The sequence below is a fragment of the Ciconia boyciana genome, chromosome 2 (genome assembly GCF_034638445.1).
Source record: "Ciconia boyciana chromosome 2, ASM3463844v1, whole genome shotgun sequence".
NCBI classification, from domain to species: Eukaryota; Metazoa; Chordata; class Aves; order Ciconiiformes; family Ciconiidae; genus Ciconia; species Ciconia boyciana.
Genome location: NC_132935.1, coordinates 100459579 through 100481520, shown reverse-complemented (window position 1 = coordinate 100481520; position 21942 = coordinate 100459579). Strand labels below are relative to the sequence as shown.

The window sequence follows — 21942 nt, the reverse complement described above, 5'->3', positions numbered from 1 at the left end:
GCACATCCACACACCCCGCCGCAACGGCCCTCCCTGCGCGCGCACCCTCCCCTCCCCTGCGGCCACCTCCCCGCGCCGGCCGGGCTGCGGGCGCTGATTGGCCGTCGCCTTCCCGCTTCCTTCTCCCCGTCCGAGAACCCGCCATTTTGAAAACCTTGTTGATTCCGGGAGAGAGAGAGGAGAGAGAGAGAGTGACCGACCGACCGACCGACCGACCGCGGGACGCCGAGCGCGCGCCTCGGGGGGGTGTGTGTGTGTCGCTGTGCGCCGGGGCGCCCGGCCCCGCCCCCTCCCCCCGCCCTCTCCCTTCTCCGGTAACTGTCGTCTCCAGCTGCCGTTGCTGCCGCAGCCGCGCCCGAAGAAGGAGCCAGAAGCCGGGGCTCGAGCTGAGGTGGGTCCTGCCGCCATGGCCATCACGGCGCCCGAGAGCGCGCTCCCGCTTCTCCCCCTCCCACCTTGCCGCGGCCGGGCCGGGCCGGACGGGGCGGCCCAGTGAGGGGGGGGAAATGAAAGGGGGCCGCTGCGGCGCCGGGCTCCTGTCCCGCTGGGGGGACGCCGTGTGCTGGGGGTGCTTGTCACCGACCCACCGGCGCCGCGGGGGCCGCCTCCCTCCCAGGCCTCCGCGGGGCGTCGGGCTGTGTTTTCCGCCTGAGGTGTTTGCTGGGCGCTCTGTCCTGCCCTGCGGCCCGGCGGCGGGAGCGGGGCGGAACAGTCTCGCTGCCTGCTGGTTCGGGGAGGGGGACGGCGCTCGCCGCTGCCCCCGCCGCCATTCTCCTTGGCCGCCGTCTCCATCGTCTTTCCCCGGCCTCCGGCTCGCAAGTCGGGAAGGGGACAGGTGGCGAGTCCGTGTCTGAAAAGTCCTGGACGAGGGTGGGAGGTGCTGTTGTGCACGAGTATCCTTCTCGGGGCGGCTTGCGAGATACCCGCTGCCGGCCGAAAACACCCCCGACTTAAGTCTTCGTAAAGGTGGATCCCAGTACTCTTTTTCTCTAAGCAAGTCGTCCTCACGGATCTGGTTGCTGAAAAGCTAAACAGTCTCTTACTTTCCTATTCCCCTTCTGCTCACATTGAAAGTGGAAGGAAAGACGACATGTAGTACTTCGCTTGGTTTTTCACTTGTGCGAACAAGTAAAATTCGGAGAGTAATATCGTGAAAAAGTCGGATTACTTTTCCTTGTCAAACGAAGTACTGGTAGTAATACCCTGAAAGAGATTCCTCCCCCCCCAGTGATTTAGCAAACAGTAGTAAACTTTTCCCCCCCCTGACTATTGGTAATATAACTCATGTTTTCTGTCATTTGGAGTGCTGCTGTTCTCTGGCACCTGCTAATACTGCATATAAGCAGTTGATTTCATTGTTGTTTGTTGAGTCTGACCTCTTGCAGATAATACTGGCTTTAATATCAGAAAAAGAAAATGGTTAATCATGTGATATTTTTTCCACAAGGGCTTATACAAGAGATGCTGTATTCTGTTCCAGATCTGTAAACAGTGAAAGATTTTGAAAGCTAGAATTTTTCTAAAATGAACACATATGGTTATCTTCCTTTGTTAGATAGGCTTTCTCTGCCAGTAGGGAAATGGTACTCGCCAAAGTGAGATATTTTAATTTTAAAGTTAACATTTAAGCCACTTCAAATGCTAAGGAAAGACTCCTCTTAAATATGCTAAGTATGAAACATTTATTGGTTTTTTATTGTAGATCTGCAGATTAAAAACAAAAAGCCTTTTCAAGCCCTAAGATGTCGCAGCTATTTGAATTCTGAAAGCAGCATTAACTTTTTCCAAATTGTTTGTAACTTTTATTTTTTATTTTTCTGTACCCATTTCCCATCTAAATATGTAGCTTGTTTAACTTATTAGGAAATCTGTATACATAGTTAACAGTGATCAGAAATAACTATTTGGTTTATAATATGGTGCACTAAAATTGTGGTATCTGAAAACATTACAGTTCTTAATAGATAACAGCATCAGTTGCTTTGAGTGGGTGTTTCTGAATGCTTCACAAAGCAAGCTTGAAGACTTGTGTGTGGAAAGAATTGATAACCTTTTAAACTGTTCTCAACCAGGCTAGTTGCAGAATGGATGGCAACTCCTCCTGAAAAATTTTATGTATTGTGTGTATGCAGAATACTTTCGTGTCTTAAAGAATGTGAACAATCACAGTATGAGCACTATGACATTACTTCTACTGTACAAGAAGATTTTTTTAAAAAGCAAGATTCCTGTATTTTTCATGTATAATGCTATATTGATGATGATTTCCCTGACTGCTTTTTACAGAACCATACACTATGTCTTCTGTTGTTTCTTCAAAAGAAGATACAATGTCATCTGAAAAAGCAGCTGAGAAACAACCTGAAACTGAAAACAAAGCTGAGGAAAGTGATGAAGATGAAGAAGAGGAAGAAGAGGAGGAGGAAGAAAAGGGTATGTGTTTTTGCACTGAATAAGTTGTCCTTTAAAAAATGCCAGGCTTACTGAATGCCGTCTTCTGTGATCTCAGCTAATTGTACAGTTATTGTTTAGGAGATTCCATGGTACATCTATCTCATGGGTCATAAATCGCTTCCCAGTAGGCTATAACAGGCAACACTAGAAACAGCAATACTGATGTTCCTCAGGAAAGATTGAAGGAATTGCCAGCATCCTGGGTTCCTATGCTAGGGTTTGTTGTTGTTGTATAAACTACTAGATGGTTATAAGAGCTAGCGTCCTTTATCAAATTATTTGTATAAAACTGCATATCCAAAAAAGGATCCTTTTTTGCCAGTAACACTCTGAAGTGATCCATGTTTTCAAAAGAGAGAAACTTGAAAAATCTGTGCAGTAGCTTTGGAAACAATACAGATGTCTTTGCTTACCTACTGTGAATTAGTTCACTGAGTACCAAAATTTAATTATATTGAAGGGGGGATATTCCCTTTGACTAATTTTGTCAATAAAAATCATGGCGATATAGGAAGAGCAAGCAAGGCAGGTTTTGTGTTGTGTCATGTAATTGAAGAGGGTAGTCAAAGAATACAAGATGTGATGAAGGAACTACTATGTAAAAATGTTAATTTCCATTGTGAAATCCCTAGGCACCTGTTTTGCAAATTAAAGCATCCATGGAAATAAAGCTGCAGTATGGCACAGGGAAAGCCAAGTCACTGACAGTCTTGGCTTCTTAAAAGAGCTGAAGTTTGTCTTTAGGAAAGGGAGTAGAAAGAAAAGAAATTGTGCTGTTTGGGAAGCTAGAGTAATTAGAATTAGATTTCTAGAAACAACTGTTTCTTTTGTACATACCAAGTATGTTTTGCTCTGTTTTCATCAGATACATATCCAGTTTTGATTATGTTCATACAGATTTTGAAGCTGCTTTCAGATGTTAAAGCCAGGATAGCCCATCTGTTCAGTGCTAAGGATAGTTTGATTTGAGGTCAAGTATTTTAGTATGAAATGTTAAGGTGAAGCTTTGGGTTTTTCTCCTGACATGGTATCATTAAAGTAGTGATGTGCAATGTATACATAAAACAATCTAAATGTATTCATTACTAAGCAGTACCAGAATTATTGGGAATAGTATTCTTGTAGTATTTGTGACACTCATATTGTGCCCTGCAGAGTGCCACACTGCATAGCCCTGTGAGGTGTTGTATAGTCCCACTGTGCTTGTGCTTCTGCCTTTCCTGCTGATATGTGCGGGTCCTCTGGTCCAGTAGTGGGAAGAGAAAGTGTCTGCAGCCATGCTGGGCTCTTTTGCCCATCTGGTGGTAGTATTCTCCCAAGAGAGCTAAAGTGGAGCTGTGCGTGTAGGGGCTGGGGTGTCCCAGAAGGAGACTATGCAAACAATGTCAGTTCTGTACCTCAGAAGGGCAGTGAAGGGAGAGAAGGATGGGTTTCCAAAAATGCGTAGTGCTGCAGTCTCCATCGTGGGGTGAAGTTCCTTGTAGGAAATGCCCAGCCTTGTCTTCAAGGTTAAGTTGGATGCAGGATTGTGGTTAAGAACTAGAGGCTCCAATATACAGCTCCATAGAATCCCATTGACCTATTAGCCAAAGGTTTGAAAGTGTCATAATACCTGGTTATATCATTATCCATTTTTGGTTTGCCATTTCAAAGATTCAGTGTTGTTTTACCTGTCACTACAGTCGAACCTGCTCATGTAATGAAAAACATTGTGTTTAAGGAAGCTGTTTTTTGCAGAAAAGAGTCTAATTGTTGAAGGAAAAAGGGAGAAAAAGAAGGTAGACCGACTGACCATGCAAGTGTCCTCGTTGCAAAAGGAACCTTTTACAATTACACCAGGTAAGCTTTGTCCTCTCACATAAGAGTTGTGAGTGTTGGGAATGATAATGAAACCTCTTAAAAGATCAAGATTATTAATTTGTTGTAGATGAGACCTAACTTAAGAGTCATGATCCATTTTAAAATAGTAAGGCTATTATAATTACAGGAAAACCCTCTTTTATTCTGTAGCATCAATTTAAACCATAAAAGTTACATAATGTTTAAACTTACCTGGAATAGGATCTTCAGTACCTAGCCACCACTAACAAAGGCAGGAGCAGCTAGAGTAAAAAGAAATGCCAAGTCCTTGTACCCTGGTCTAGGTAGTATCAAGTAAGGAGGATGAAGACACTGTCAGGATGCCTAATTGACAGGAAAAGGCCTGCTTAATGTTTGACCTGTTATAATGTCTGATGTAATATTCTGAGATAACTTCTTTACTTTTTTAAAAAAACAGTGGATATTTGAAGTTATAAACATATAGGTAAATATGAATGTGATGAATTGTGTAATTTATTTTAACTGTTTCAGGAAAAGGACAAAAACTCTGTGAAATTGAAAGGATACAATTCTTTCTGAGTAAAAAGAAGACAGATGAACTTAGGAACCTGCACAAACTCCTCTACAACAGGCCAGGCACTGTAAGAACTTAAAATCAATCTTGTATACATATTAGTTCTCATGCATAGTGACAATGTTTGTAGTATAGGCTTTTACATTTGCACGTATGGATCTACTTATTAAGTGTAATTTATTACAAACTACTTAGAAAATGAATATTGCAGGACCAGCTGAGCAAGCCCATAATTTTTCTAACTCCTGTAAGCTACTCTCCCTATAAAAATCCTGTGGAAAGGTGTACTGAATTGTAAGTCTACTTGAATATAGGGGGGAGGGTTAAATTTTTTTTTATACCTTTATATAAGGTAAACCACCACCCAAGGGGTGGTTTACCTTATGAGGATGAGTTGGAAATAATTTATGGTTCACACACTAAAAGCTGTTGACATGCGGATTACAGTCAAAATACTCCATGTAGTTCTTTTGTTCAACATAGCTTTTTCTTAGTAGTTCTATTCCTTTTATGTTTGAAACCTGTTAGTGGGATTTAATACATTGCTACTTACCTAGTCATTTTCTTCTTTAGTTTGCACAAAGCAGTAGAAAGTAAAACTACATTATATGTAAAATCTTAATAGTGATTTTTGTCGTATTTATCTAAGACAATTAAAAGGTTAGTTAAAATCTGATATGCTCACTTTTGTATTTAAGGATGAAACTTAAAGTAAATACAATAAGAAATCTTTCTTGGAGCCCTTTATGTATCAGTGATCGTGTCTTGAAATTTCAGAGTAAATATGACCCATTTTCCTTGCTAATAGAGATAAAATGGATGTAGAGAAATTAAGGCAGATTAAAGTTTACTATTTCAATACACTTAGAATATTTATTGGAATTTGTTTTGAATCTCTTTGTATTTTGGAAACTTGAAGAGCTAGCACAGAAACCAGGAACTGAATAGTACTAGTACAGATGTCATGCTAGAGGTAATATCTCAGACTACTGCTGCAAATGCAGTGCTTGTTTAAATGGCAAAGAAAGATCTGTTGCCTCAAGTATTCAGAAAAAGAACAGTATATATTCATTAAAACCTAATTCTGTGAATTATGCTATTTATTCAGTGTGGCAATAAACCAGACTAGAGAATTTGACTCAGTGCATACAGAGTTTTGCAAACTTTCGCATTGTCCTGCAGTAAAATTTGTTTGATAGGAAAGGTACAATGACAGAACCATGTAACTTTCTGATTTAACTAGCTTTACCATGGAAGTCATCAAAACTGCATCCATTTACCCTTCATGAAACCGGTAACACTTTTTTACCGCCTTTGAGTGGAGGTACTGGGATACCATTACCCCAGAGTCCATCTTTCCTACTTTAGATTGCAGATCTGAGACATAACTGATTTAAGAGACTGTATTGTTTATTGGCTATGCAAGATACTACTAAGAAAGTAACAACTGAATGATACTGTTATTTAAATTGATTTATTAATAATCTAATCAACTAATAGACACACGACTATTTGCAGTTTCATAATTATGTGCAAATGATATAACTGTAAATTGATATTTAACACTCCTAAGTCATACTAATTAGACAAAACGGCTGTTGAAAAACACCTCTCACCCTTCCCTCCCGCATCACTTACCTGGTTGCAATTCCAACCCCCTTTGCTCTGCTCTCCAACATTTAGTCTTTTGGACATAGATTTGTTGGAGAGTCCAGCTGGATTGCTGCAGCATCCCAGTGATTTGAGTCCAAAGATAGGAGAATGTATTTACTTGCTTCAAAATACATTAAGTTTGGAAATATATCGGTACGATTTCATCCAAAAATATATTTAATCAGAATTGTTGGGAGCTCAGAATGCTGTTTAATATAGTGAAGATCAGATATTGTCTTATATGCACATTCTGTATGTGCTTTGGATCATAATGAACATTTTTAATAAAACATACCAATACCATCTGCAAATTTTCTTTAGGTGCTGGACAAAGATAATTACATTTGGAAAAGGAGCTTAGCTTTGGTAAAATTATAAACTAATGGAGAGACACCAGGAACAAAATCTGTAGAACTATTGAAAGTGAGTTCAAATTATTCTTGATAGTGTTATAAAGATCTCAGAAGAATAAAAGATTTGGGGATGTGTTTTAGCTTATTTTTTGGTAAAAGGAGATGGAGTGAAAACAGAGAGCTTAATATATTTGGGATCTTGATGGGACCAATTTTTCTATTATAAGGGCTGTCGCAATGGAAGTTCAACCTGGTTGACACTGCAGGTGTAATGGTAGAAGTTGAAAATTGGGTGGTATGTAAATGCAAAAATTGGTCATGCCAAAGAAAAGGTTCAAAAGTACAATCATGGCCCTATGTAAGACTTTAGAAAAGCAAATAAAGCAAATCTGCTTCAGCAGATTATATAGTAAAAATAAAATGCACTATTCTATAACAAATTACATGGTACAAAGCATGCAACAGGCTTCGTAGGGTCATAGTTGTGCAAACCTGTAAATAATCATGCAGTATGTTCTAAACAAGCTTGAAATGTCAGGTGGTTTTATCTGGTAAGCTGTTAAAAAGAATTAAAAGTACCAAGAACACAAAAACTTAATTGTTGTAGTTTGGCTGTCATGAGATAAATAAAGGCGTAATCCATGTAGGTTATAATTTAAAGGGTATAACTTTTTGTCAACAGAAAGCTAACTGCTAGAATAGATTATTCTTGTATGAAAATGTAACAAATATAATTGGATGAAATCTTTTAAATTACTTGCAATGGAAAGTAACCTGTGTGTTCTGTTCTAGGTTGCTTCCCTAAAGAAGAATGTGGGTCAGTTCAGTGGGTTCCCATTTGAAAAAGGAAGTGACCAATACAAAAAGAAGGAAGAAATGTTAAAAAAGTAATTATCTCTATTGCTATTTAACATAGCTTGACTTATGCTATACACTTCTTTTTATTTTCAGAATTTTACTTCCGATTAAATTTAAACTTTAAGCTGAGTGGCTGTTTCCTAGAGCTCTATGATCTGTTTCTGAGCTCATTTAAAAGAAGTTGAATTGTGAACGTTTTATTCACAATTCCTACAGTCCTGGCTTTAACTATTGCATGCTAACTAGCATATTCTTCTGCCAAGTGAGAGGAAAACTTTATTTCCCCAGGGCAAGCATAGTGTTGTGAATACATGGTGCTCTATTCACGGTGCAAACTTGCATCCTTCTATGCCTCAAAACCTTCCTCCTTCAGAATCAAAGCCATTTCTGCTCATTGTATATTTAACATACAGTCTTATTCCTAGAATTGCTGGAGCAACTATAGTCTAACAAATCTTTTTTTCTTTCTTTTTTTTTTATTTCTTTTTTACTGTCTCCCCATATAAGCTGCTTCTCTATTAACAGGAGAAGCTGCTGCAGCTTGGTTTGGCTGGACTGAAAGGGTTTAAAGATGCCCTTGCATATTTGTACAGCTAGCTGTAACAAATGAAAGAACTAATAACTTCTACACAATTGATTCTAAATTTTTTTTTTTAGTGTCAGTTTGTTGATAGTGGGAAGGCTTCCAGAATTTGAAATTTCCATATCTTCCTCAGATATGCAGTTTTCTAGGAATAGGGTTTGTCAAATACATGTGAATCTACACGACAAACTCTGTCTCAGGATGGGAGTTTTGACTTTCCCACAGGTTTAATTGGATAATGTTTCCCCTTACCTGCAAAAGGTCACAAAATAAAGTATTTTTGCACATTTTTTTCATATATTCCATATGAAAGAACTGCTAGTTAAGTTTTGTTACCCTTCAGTCTTCAGCAAATATTCTGAAAACTGGTTGCATTGTCACTCTTATATCAAGGTACTGAGCTTTGTGTGCTTGTGTTACTGTGGTAAATTCGGTTACTCTTCATAGCTATGTATGAAACACTGCTGATTAGATTATTAATTTATTCTGACTACGTGTTTGATTTCTGTCCACACTGTGTGCTTGCCTGTCATCGTGTTTTAACAGCATTGAACAAGATGAACAAAGGACAAAATTTATTTTGCAGAATCCTACGGTTCAGGTTATAAACTAAAAAGAATGAGGGTTGAGGTCGCTGGGTGGATTAGAGTTCTTGGATTTTGTAATTCAAAACTACTTGCTGTGGAAGTTACTGACTCAAAACCCGTGCACTTGTTTATTCCACACTTGAACTGCATTTTAATACTTAGTGCATTATGTTTGCTGTTACCTGCAAATGTACCTTCAAAGCATTAAAAGTATGAAAGGATTTGGGAGGTGATATTTATTCTTTGCATATATTATTTTTAACCTAAGTTAAAATACAAGGACAAATGCCATGTGTTAACACAATTTATAAGGAATTTCAGTCAAAGCAGCAATAGAACCACAAAATCCTAAATTCAGTGTACAAGGTCTTAAAAGTTTGAAACAGAAACTTCAATGCTATGCAGTTTTTAAATCTGTTAACAAGTTACATAGTTTTAACTCTATAGTATTACTGTCTTTTAAAATGTAAGAGATGGACGTTTGATTCTGCAGGAATACCTTGCAAGTATTCAGTGTATCCCCGAAAGCTAAACAGGAAGGCTCTCTACGTGTTAAGATGGCACAATTTTTTTTTATAACCTTGTCTAGAAAAATGATTGAAAGATTTGACTTCATCATTGGAAGCATGGGGGATGAACTATACTTTGAGGTAGGGAGATGCACCAAACCAGTTAAGATTTCCTGTTCCCATGCCCTAAAACATGGGAGAACAAAGTTGTTCTGCCCCCTTAAAAGTTTGTGAGTTTAAAGGGACAGTCTGAAATTAAATGCTACTTTAGGGAAGTTGTCACCATGAAATAGTTACACTGAGTTTTTAAATAAACAATGGAAAACAAGTTTCCTTTTACTTTGATTACCAGAAATAGCTATTAAACTTGTGAAAAATGGTCAATGAAATTCACTTTTCAGACAACATTGTACAAAATGAGTTAAGAGGAGAGCAGAAGCATTTGAAGGGAGGTAAGGGGTAGAATAAATAGGGGGTGTTGGGGAGGAGTTTTTTTGGTTGGGGGGGTGTTGGGTTTTGTTTTTATTTAGTTTTTTTTTCTTTTTAAAATCTCACTAAGCTTGCATTCTGATGTCATACCCTCACAGGATTTGACTCTTTCTTTCCACTTTTTTCAATACCGGTGGGACAAATGATAGAGTGGGACAATTGGTTCAAGATCCTGTTGGAGTAAAGGGGGTGGATGACAGAGTTTCTCTTAACCTTCTGTCTTCATCAGAGGTACTTCTGTAAAGGGGTAAGGAACTGGAGAAAATAAAGGGACACCCCCTGCTCCCTTAGAGTTCAAGTGTCGTACCTGCTGGATTTATTTTCCAAGATTGATTCTTTCCAATCCGGTAGATTAGGAGATATTCTTGGGAAGATTTTTTTTCCTAAGATTTTATAAATTTTTTTATATATATATCCTACTTTACACACATGCAGATTTGGGAATTTGGTTTTATTTTGCTATATGTAATATGGTGATGGTTCTTTGCTTAACTATAGATAAGACTGGAAACATAGTTAAGCGTATATATTCATGTCTATTGTCAGGTTGCAGACACAAGCCAGATAGCAGCTTCTAGCAGTCAAATGTTGACTGATTGTTTAGGATGTGATACTGAATCTTTTTTTTTTTTCTTTTATCTCTCCAGATTTAGAAATGCGATGTTGAAAAGTATCTGTGAAGTTCTTGACTTGGAAAGATCAGGAGTTAATAGTGAGCTGGTAACCAGAATCTTAAACTTCTTAATGCACCCAAAATCTTCAGGCAAGGTGAGATGCAGGTTATGCTTGCTTTTATAACTCTGTTCTGATGAAAAATGCAGCTGTCTCTATTCCTTATTATTTGCTTGTTACCAGTGGTGATACAGTTACTGTTCTAACTTCCTGAAGTACCAATGGGTTCTTGAAAGAGAGTAGCTCTTCTCCTGCAGGCATACGTAATAGGGTGAGGACTTAGAAATTATATCTCTCCATCTAAGTGCACCCGTTATACACTGTTAGCGCACCAAAGTGTATGTTGTCAACACATGAAGCTAATTAGGGATATCCATACCCAAATACCATAAATAGCTTCTGCTTTGTGGGTGAATGGAGGAGAATAGACATAATATGTGATCAGGAACGAAAAAAGAAAAAGGTGTCAGAGCAAGGAAATAAAACATGAAAGGACAGGAAAATAAGCTGTCAGATGTTACCTGGGTATGCTACAAGTTGACAAGTGTATGTGATCACATTTGGTCATCACAAAATGGAATTTGTTGCAGGGCTAGGAAAACTTGCTTTAACTGATATATGCTAGTGCACTAGCATAGTGCCAAAACTACTAAACTCTATTATTAATCTTCTTGGACTTTCATCTTTTAATCTAAAAGCAATACTTAAGTAGTTAGACTGTTGTTTGGGAGATTAAATTTATTCCCAGCAAACACTGGTAAGTGATGTGAACAAGGAGTCTGCATGCTGCCTTAGGGACACTGGTACTGAGTGACAACAAAATGCAGTTTTGCATAAGACGTGACGGAATTCCTGCCTTTAAGTCTTCTGAAGAGTTGTCAGCTAATTTGTTACCAGAAGAAAAAGCTTGCTTTTATGGATTGGGAGGGCATAGGTAGGTAAAAGGTTCCTTGTAGATTGTTCTTTCTTGCTTCCCTTCCCTAACCCCCAACCTTTGAAGATTTGTTTGGTTAGAGGAGTGGAAAGGGTGCTTAGCTTAGAACTGAAATATCATTTTACTGAGCTCCATCTCTGTAATGAATTTCTGCTTACCGCAAAATGTTATGGCTTAAGTGTAATACATAAAATAGTCCTGATTTTTGTTATCAGGACTTAGAGACCTCTATACTTGTTTACTGTTCTTTCATGTAATTTGAAGGAGTTTATATTTTTAAAATTCACTTTTGTATTCCTACTTGGATAACACACATCCCTGTCTCTCAGCCATTGCCAAAGTCCAAAAAAACACCAAGCAAAGGTGGCAAAAAAGAACGCAGTAGCACTGGAACAACAAGAAAAGCAAAACGCACCAAGTGCCCAGAGATCTTGTCAGATGAATCCAGTAGTGAAGAAGATGAAAAGAAGGAAAAGGATGACTCTTCAGAAGAAAAAGAAAGTGAAGATGAGGTAATGAGGTTTTTTGTTTGTTTTTCAACATAGGGCTAAAAACATTTGTCTGCAATTTGTCATTATGTGGTTGGTATATCGACTGGTAATTCTTGGAACACGCGGAGCTGGGGGGTAAGTGATGTTTAACTGAATGAATGGTTTGAAAGAAAAGGGAACACATCTGCAATTTATAAAATATTTTCATAATTTCTTAGTGCGTTAAAGTTAGAGAATCAATAAGATAAGAGGCAAAGGTTCTGATTCTTGGATGTATACATGCATCTTATAAAACCATTTGCTATATGTCATTTTGGGGCAGCTGGGGTTTCTAACATAATTGATTGCATTTCTTGTATCATCTTGTGATGACTTTATTAATGTAATTTCATAAAAATTCCCAATATCTATATATCTTTTCTTTCTGTGTAGAGTTTGATTGGATACCTACTTTGAATTCAGTAGAGGTCCCTGGCCTACCTGGCTGCATTGTTTTTGGATCTTGGTTCCATATTTCTCCTGGATTTTATGTCCTAATCTCTCTTTTAGGGTTCTGTGTCTTGGATTGCAAAGATAAAGTGAACAACATAGTAAGCAGCCTTACAAAGATCCCTGCAATCTCCAAAGTGTTCTCATCTCACTGTATTTTCTGTTCTTCTCTGTTTGAAACTTCTTTAAGCCTTGCATAGTAAGAGAGAAATGAGATGAACTTTGTATCTAAATGCAAAATACCTTTCCCTGTGCATTCCCTTTCAGTCCTGTACTTATTCACAGAACAGACACAAAACATGGAGGGCCAGTACAAGTGTACAGCTGATTTGTGTACAAAGTGTACACTGATTTGTCCGTATGCCTGAAGCCTGGAAAAAAAGAAATGAAAAGGAGCTACAAGCTCCATCTTATCCTATATTTTGATTTAGATGGGACTGCCTTTTTAGCCTTAATTGGGGCCCTGCAACAAACAGCAATTAGTTGACTGCTGGTGTCCAAGGAAATTCTTTATGTAAGCTATGGAACCTTTGGCTGTAATGCAAGACCATTATTTACTTGGGTTCCATTCTGTCTATTGCAGTGGAAGTGTGACAGGCTGCTAACTAAATAGTCTGAGCTATAGAAAACACTAACAAAAATCTTTTGTTGAAAAGCCAATTGATGTAACTTCAACAGTTTATTTTGTCACTGTCATTTTGATAGGTGTTAGTTTTAATTTTAAAAGATGGTTCAAGGAAATTCCACATGCCTCCATGAAACAAACTTAATTCTTAGTTTGCCTTTTTCTTTCCCCACAAATGGCAAATTGAGAGAGGGCTGAAATGCTAAGTTAATTTTATATTTGTTCACCTCTTCAGCAATACAGTCTTCCTCCTGTGAGGAGAGGAATATTGCTTTCAGAGACAGGAGTTGTCTTTTAGAAAAATTTTCAAGAACTCAGTTATTTAAAACAAACAAACAAACCCCCTACAAACAAAAAAACCCCAACAAACAAAAAAACCTCACAGTAAACCCCATTGATCTAACTGGCTGGTCTTTGCCTTCTTTCAGAAGCTGGGAGTTAGGTATGTCTGCCAGGCAATAGCTGAGTAGGCTGAAGTCTTCAGAAACTGAAGTTGACTTGCATGGAGTAAAAGCTTAATTATTACAAAAACACTAGTATGTCAGATGAGTTTGAATATAGGAAATAGTGAAATGGAAAATGTCTGCGTTTGTACAGCTTTAAGACTGCAGCATTTTAAAAAGAAAAAGTTAGGTTTGTGACACCCTTTAACATACTACAGGTGGGAGGATGTAGGCAGCATATATGCTTTGCTATCCCAGCTCTGTTGGAATCTTAGGCATAGAGTGGCTAGAATAGATTATCCTCAGAATTGCGTGTCTCTCTTGATTGCAACTCTTTCTTTAAACAATACAAACAAACAAAAAATCTTATAGTTACCTGGAAGCAAAAGATATCTGAAATATTTTTGTGTGCTGGGGGAGCATAATTTTATGAAAAACTGAAATGTGAATGCCGGGTTTAACTTCCGACTTTGTAGCTGGTGATGGAGCTTTAGCAGAAAATCGAAAGCTGCAAAGTTAGAAACTACAAACATTTATTTACAAATGGGGTGATCCTTGAGTGTATTTTCTGAATTTCAACAGTGTAAGTTTTTATCCTTCATTTAACACTGCAGAGTGACTGCAACGATAACTGAGCAAGCCAATATAAATAAATATAATTGGTTTATTAAACACTAGTTTCATGAGTTGCACCAGGTACTAATGGGAGAAGCGGTTAAAAGTTATATGAACTAATCTTAATTTTTTAGATGTGATAGTTTGCTCAGTTGACTACGCTGCCATTTTAAATATAAATTAGAATTATGAATTTAGTAACTACTGTTAGTTAATTTGTTTTGTTTCATGATGTTCTTTCTCTGAAGTATGGTTTATTCCTGGTCAATGTTCCATGTTTGTTTCTGTGAGGAAAGTTTTCAGCCTTGTCAGAAGTACTATCTAAAGATTTTGTATGTTAAGCACACATTTAATTTGTGCCAAAAATGCAGTGCACTGATATGTGTATACTGTATATATTGATGTTCCCAGTTTCTTCTGTTGATGTTAACTTAATGCAATAATTTTTTGGGTTTACTAGTTACAATAATTGGCCAAATTATGGATTAGCTAATGTAGTTCTCCTCAACTAGTGCAAAAAGAATTAGCTGCATGGAGTCTTAGAGAGCTATAGCATCTAGAAGTAATTGAATACAACATATCATGTCCTTTTTTAAAGGAACATCTTAAAAGTGATTTTATAAGCTAAGTATAAGAAATAATGAATGGAAAGTTGTAACACAACCAAACTACTAGTATCATCAAAAACTTCTAACTGTTGGAGCTTAAGAGTCCATGTAGAAGGACAATGTGAAATTTAAAAGAATGTAGGAATACTCTTTGTGGACATATTCCCCCTATGGTATAGGGGTAGAAATTGCTAGTAAAATATAGTAATTAAATTTGCTGATTTAGTTTGTGCTGTCAGAAAGGATAATTTCCATTGTGGAAAAGGGGTACAGATTGTTCAGGTAGAAACCATCATTCTAATCTTCTGTTTTTCTTCTTTATAGCCCCCTAGAAAAGCATCTAAAAGAGAAAAATCTAAAAAGATGACTCCCAAAACCAAGAAAGCTGTGAAGGGTGCGAACGTCAAGAAGGCAGATAGCAGCACTACTAAAAAAAATCAGAACAGTTCTAGAAAAGGTAAATGCTTTAAATCTTTCATCACACTTTCTCTTGTAGCTTAACTGGGATCTTATTAGAAAACAAGCTTTTGCACCTAATTGTGAAAAAAAATAGAATTTGGTGAATTGTTGGCTTGCTACTTCATGTTTCTTTCCTTGCAACAGTAATTAAAAAAAAAAAAGTTCTTGGTTTGGGTATACTTTATGTAATTTCTGTTGTGTACATATATATACATTTTATTTGCACGTAAACTGAAAGTTCAGCCTAGTTCTCCCTTCTGCTGGAAGAACGTTAGCAGAATTCTGTTGGTGCCTCTATACTTACATCACATGAATCTTATAATTGATCCAGTAGTATATATCCCACTGTGTATGTCTTTTGTTCAGCAGCTTGATGTGCTTTTTGTTAACATAGATACGGGTTCTACATGTCTCCTGTTGCTATTGGTTTTCTCATATCCGATGATATGCATAAAAGGTATACATACATTGAGTTCCTTAATACTTGTGTAAAGATTGCAGCACTGCAGGTGGGGACAGTGGTTTCTTTCTAAGCAGCTTTGCCGAAAAGGACCTGGGTAGGGGCAGATGGTTCTCACAGACCCGTTGAACCCAGTTCAGCAGTGTGCCCTTGTGATAAGGAACACTGACAGCACTCTGGGCTGTTTCAGCAAGTGTGCAGCCAGTAGGTTGAGGGAAGTGGTTATTACCCCCTGTTCAGCACTTGTGAGCCTGCCTCAGGAGTGCTGTGTCCAACTTTGGGCTCCCGCGTGCAAGACAGGCATGGAGCGAGTCCAGTGGAGGATGAAGATGGTCAGGGGGCTGGAGCACACGATGAAGGAGGGGAGGCAGAGAGAGCTGGGCTTGTTCAGCCTTAAGAAGAGACGGATAAAGGGGGATTGTACTGCAGTCTGCAACTACCAAATGGGAGACTATGGGGAAGGCAGGGCCAGGCTCTGCTTGGAGGTGCATAGCGAGAGGACAGGAGGCTGCAGACACAAGCTGCCACCAGGGCAATTGCAATTACATGTTAGGGACAGAAAAGCTTCACCATGAGGGTGGTCACACAGAAACGGGGCCTGGAGCAGTTGTGGAATCCCTGTTGTTGGAGATGTTCAGAATTCAACCTGGCAGGGCCCTGAGCAACCAGCTCCACGTTGGCCCTGTTGCGAGTAGGGGCTTAAACCTGATGATCTCCAGAGGTCCTTTCCCACCTTAAATTCCTTGCCACTCTATGAGGTAACAGCCATGTCTCTGTCACAATTGTAGTATGAGTTATTCATGCAGCATATATCCATACTGCAAACATACTTCATTTAATGCCAGCATTGGCATATGTATGCTATAGCACAGACATAATTTCAGATCAATTACCCTGCTTGTTAGTGTATTAAGAAAAGGAATGGTTAAACTCGTAGGCATAGAATTATGCTAAACTTCTTTCATAGCTTTATTTCTCAGCAGAGTAAACTGGCCTGTGCTGAACTCAATGTATTTTCAGATTGGCTGCTGGCAGTACTAATGTGGCTGACTCTGTGTGTGCGTGTGTGTGTCTACACTTTATTTTGTCATCAACATATATGTGTGTATGTTAAATAATGTTACATATGTTTTGCATATATGTTAGGAAATATATTCATAATTATTCTTCTACTGCATTTCTGTTTTGAGTGTATGTTCGCAGTACAAAAATCAAAATGTTAAGTAGGTCTTACTGTAAGCTCATTATCTAGATTGTTTGGCATCTGCTCTGAATTTTGTCTTGTTGTCAGTAGAGGAACTGAGTGGATGTTGGAGTCATTCAGTCTAATTTTTTTGCTGCTGGAAAAGATTGTAGGAGTGTCCTGTGCCTCTTCACTTAACTTCCTTTATGATTCTCTTCATTAGTTGTCATGGTGTTCAGTAATACAGCATTGCAAAATTACAAGATCCTAGTGGGCAGCGCTGCTGGGGGAAAAAAATCCAAACTCCTTTTTAAAGCAAATAAGTACTTTTTTTTAAGGCCATAATACCTCAATTTAGAATTGCTGTAATAAACCTTTTTTAGTTTGATAGATTAATGTGTCCCATACTTTCTAGAGTACATATTGATTTGTAAACTGATAGTTCATCAACAATGATGCAGATTCATAAATAAATATAGTACTGATAGCATTAGCTTTGTTTTTAAATGGATGACCGGGCAAGATGTCTATTTTAAGGGAGAACATCTGCATCAGATTTTGGGGAAAGTTCTGATGGCTCTGTTTTGGAGGAAGAAAGCAGACAAATTGAAAATCTTTTATTACAATTCAAATTATTCTTCATATTTAGAAAGTGAGTCTGAGGATAGTTCAGATGATGAACCTTTAATTAAAAAGCTGAAGAAACCACCCACAGATGAAGAACTTAAGGAAACTGTCAAGAACTTGTTGGCCAATGCAAACTTGGAGGAGGTCACAATGAAACAAATTTGTAAGGAGGTAAGCAAATATGATTTTGCAATCTTTTTTTAGGCAGTGCGTTGTCTGTGAACTGACTTTTGTCATTGTTTCGGAAATGGAGGCTTGCACTCTGCACAATGGTTCAGAAACAAAGTAGTTTTGCATTGCTTTATTTACTTGCCAACAACTGTAACAAGGAGAGCTTTAATCTTAAGATGTGCAACACTGATACCCAACATTAGAAGGGAAATCTCCAAAGAAAAATGAGCTACATGGAAAGTAGCAGTATTATGTTCAAAACAACTGCCATGTATTAAAGTGAAAATATTTGAGATGTTGAAACGGTGCAGCAGCTTGCTACTGTCAAAAGGGGAGGGCTATGTCCTGCTCTTGGTACATTTCTCCTGCTCACCTTGCTCTCATTCTTCATATCTTCTGAGTCCATTCAGCTCTCATCTGTCAGCAAAAAATGAATAGTTCTCAGCTGAGTTAGTGAGTTGAATCAGTTCAGCAAGGAATTCATTAATTGTCAGGACAGGTGCCAGGAAGGGACCATGTGGCTGGAACAGGGAAAGGTGGGGGAAAAGTGACCAAAACATAGACAATACTGTTACTTTGACATTTTCTACAGTTAAGTCACATGTTTGTTTTCCTGGTACTTCCAAGAAGTTGTCTTCAGAAAATTAAACCAGTAGTTATTCTTATGAGAAAACTGTACGTTTATATTCTGTACAAACTTTTTGTCATGTTTATAGTCCTTCTAGAAGTCTGAATTTTGATATACTGAAATAAAATATTCTGCATTGGTTGTCAGTGTTGGCATCTGTTTTTTGTTTGTTTGGTCCTCTCCCACCCAGTTAACCAAAGAAGAGTTATAGAATAGCATTCAAATGTGTTGACTCTTCTATTAGTCACCTGAAAGGATCACAATTTTACTTTATTACAAAAAAATAAAGAAGCCTTGGGATTCGATATTTGTTTAGCTTCCTACAGTAATGCAGGGATATCTGACTACTTAGCATGTAAGACAAAGATTGGAGAATTCTTATTTGTCTGATGTGGCAAGCTAGGTGTTCCCATTTGTTGATGTGAAAAACTTATAGTACTAGTTTAGTCAGTGACCAAACACAAAAAATATACATGTATTTAACTAATTATGTGGTCAAAATAAGGACAGGAAAATAAGCTTGTCACTTTCCATAATTTAACAGAGGGCATTTGGGCAGTTGTAATACTAGAAGTACCACACCAATTTTTGCCCTAACTTCATTTAAGCTCCTTCTATTCATGCAGACATTGAATTAAAGTAATTTGAGATTTGTTTTGTTTTTGTTTTTGTTTTGTTTTTTTACTTCAGGTGTATGAAAACTATCCTAGTTATGATTTATCTGACAGGAAAGACTTCATTAAAAAAACAGTCAAAGAGGTAAAGACTTTATCATTTAGAAAACATTCTGGGTGGGGGGTTTTTTTCTTCAGCCTATTGGAAAGTAGCATGGCATCCTGTTACGCTAGTTTTAATAGCCTCCTGTATAGTATTTGGAAGTTTAGTGCTCTGATAAACCTGAACTCTGGCTCTGATTTTTTTTTTTCCTTTTGTATCCCTCTTTCAAAAATAACTGCTTCAGACTCTATTTTCTTAGCTTGCCTCTACTACTCTTATGAATTTCTTTGGTAAGCAGAACTAAAATTAAAGCTATCATCATTTTTGATGACTGTTACTCTCTGAAAGCTATGCATTTGCTTTAAAGTACAGCCTTGGCTGCAAGGTGCACTATAATTCATGCACTGACCACATACATTCGTAGGTAACAATGCATGAGGCTGTATAAGCTCTGCAGACCTGCAAGCTCTGGCAATGAGAGAAGGCAAAAGAGGATAAAGAGAGAGAACTTTTCTCTGTATGTGCTCCTAGTAGCACAGTTATAATGTTGCCTTTGAGTTTGCTGCACTAAAGATTAGGCCTGATCTAATGTACTCATGACAAAGGGTTTATTGTCCGGTCTATGGTTGGTAATTTGTAAGAAAATTTTCAAGTTCAATTACTTTTGCTTGCCCCAAAACTAAAAATGGAACTAGAGAAGTGAGGTTCACTTAGTAGAGTTAATAAATAACTTTTCTTTCTCTTGTGGTTTCATTTGCAGATGTTAATTTAGAGAGAGAGGGAGAGATATAGGCTATCTAGAAATAGTTATGCCTATGTGCTGTGCATACATGTGTCACTATCAGCAAAGGCGTAAGAGAGCAACTTGTCTGCAGTAGGTGTGTTCTTGGTTTTTTGTGATAGCAAAAGTAGAGTGTATTTTCTTGATAGTCTGATGCAAAAGGAGAGGCTGTATATAATTGGATTGAAAGAAAGGAAAAAACTAATACACTTCTCATTTCAGTTGATTTCATGATCTGATTTGACTGTGGGAAATGAAGATTCCTGGTTTTATGTTCCCATGGATTTGAAGATCTGATAGGCACCAGCAAAAGGAATGTGTCTTACCCTTGTGGTACTTAGTCAGAGCTGATTCTGCTGATCTAATGTTAAGAGTGTTGATGTAAATTGCTTTGTGTATTATTTTTTTTTTTTTTAACAAAACTGCATTTGATGCAGTTTTTAGTTGAACATACTTAAGTTTCGTGCATGGCAATAAATGTTCCCTTTTTTATAGTTTTTGTACATTTTGAATTGCTTTGTATAACTAGATTCATTAGAACCATCGTAGCTTTTAGTGTGGATTACTAGCTTGCAGGAAATTTTAAAATCAAGTAAGATGAAAGCTGCTTATCTGCACATATACATGCAGAGACTGGAATATTGCAGTATTGGTTATAAAGATATTTTGAATACATATCCATTATGAAAATAACAAGAGTTAGTCACATGATAATGTCTTTTATATTCTGATACATTCTACAGATGCAAAATTATTCTAAATTTAGATTACTGTCTTGCATGTGTAGGCACTGAGAGAACTGTCAAAGCATGGTAACTAATTGGCATATAGATGTTATTTTTGTACTTTTAAAAGCCTTTCTGTTGTGTATATAAAGTTATTTCAGATTTCTTTTGTGCAAATCAGTTTTTTAATCTTGTTATCTTAGGATTTATGACATGAAATGTCAGTGTTCAGCAGTGAGGCTGTGATGAAAAGTGGTATGCAGAAGTTTCATGAAACTGCAAACAAGTTGAGGATTTACGATGTTTGTCCCATCTTACCTTGTACAGAAACTAAACTGTAGTTTTATACTCAAGCTTTTCAGCGTTTAACTTTGTACAAAAGACTACAGATACATTTGTTTCAATGGCTTGACATAGTAAATAAAATCCCTTCAAAGGCTATAGGAAAATTTCTAAAGTTCACTTTGCAAAAAATCTTTTACTTTAGTGTCTTGACTTGATGGCCTAGCATCTCAGAAGTGGGTATCCAAGATGTACAGCTGGGAGGCTCGATAGCTTTGAAAGTCCACAGTGGGGCTTCTGAATCAGGCAGCGCTGATGTGTTAAGCTCTCTTCTGTATGGGAAAGCTCTTCTGAACCTAAGCCTTGGTGCCTCAACATGGACAATGGTACTTTTAAGCCTGCAGTCTTGAACTTTGGCCTACAGCTTTTTGGATCAAAGTGAACTCTTTGCATAAATTTTTGTTTAGATTTCTGTTCTCCATACACCTTGTTGCTAATATGGGAAGTCCTACACTTAAAATCATGAAACTAATAGTTGCCAAAGTGTGGGCTGCCATTAATGCCACGAGCACGGAATCCCTCTGACTAGTATTTCTGGAAAGAAAAAGCGTATTTTTTTGAATTTTATTATTGTACAGTTGAGAAATAAGGGTTCATAAATGATCTAAACTCTGAAGATGTTCAGCCAGTTAGACTATTAATCTTCACACACTTTTCAAATTTCTTTGCGTGTAATCATTTATAATAAGGCTGAATGTAATGGGGGTTTTTTGTATTCAATAAATGTCTTTCACAAAAATGTAAATCAATTTTGATGATCTAACATTTGCTTAAATGTATAGTAAAAATTATACAGAAACAAGGTTGTTGTCTCTATCTCATCTGGTAGTAACCATTCAAGCCTGATTCAGCAGGCTTCTCTACTTTAACGATACTATTGCTGAAATGTATGTCCTTGCACGAGGATAAGATTTTATATCTTCTGTGAGGCTGGTTTCTTTTTGTTTTGTTTTTTTTTTTTTCTCTGAACTATCTTAGCATAAAGAACACTTTTTAATTTGCAATTAAAAACATCAAAAGTTTCCAAGTCCTGCTTAAAAGTGGCAAGTTACTTGTGTCAAGTTTTGCTGGATGTTTGGATGGATTTTCTA

At 37.6% G+C, this 21942-nt stretch overlaps 1 protein-coding gene across 1 annotated transcript; it reads left to right on the top strand.

The window, feature by feature from the left end:
• The first annotated feature begins 34 nt into the window (after positions 1 to 34).
• Positions 35 to 21899, top strand: DEK (DEK proto-oncogene). Its single transcript, XM_072853359.1, has 11 exons — positions 35 to 391; positions 2287 to 2433; positions 4192 to 4293; positions 4807 to 4916; positions 7648 to 7742; positions 10529 to 10649; positions 11817 to 11999; positions 15083 to 15215; positions 17510 to 17658; positions 18977 to 19045; positions 20007 to 21899. The coding sequence occupies exons 2-11, from the start codon at positions 2298 to 2300 to the stop codon at positions 20016 to 20018; spliced, it is 1110 nt and encodes a 369-aa protein (XP_072709460.1). The 5' UTR covers positions 35 to 391; positions 2287 to 2297; the 3' UTR covers positions 20019 to 21899.
• Positions 21900 to 21942: the final 43 nt, after the last annotated feature.

Coding starts and splice junctions, on each gene's coding strand:
- DEK (XM_072853359.1), top strand. CDS start 2,298: ATGTCTTCTGTTGTTTCTTCAAAAGAAGATACAATGTCATCTGAAAAA. Junction 4,917..7,647: donor TCTACAACAGGCCAGGCACT/GTAAGAACTTAA, acceptor GTTCTGTTCTAG/GTTGCTTCCCTAAAGAAGAA. Junction 17,659..18,976: donor TGAAACAAATTTGTAAGGAG/GTAAGCAAATAT, acceptor TTTTTACTTCAG/GTGTATGAAAACTATCCTAG.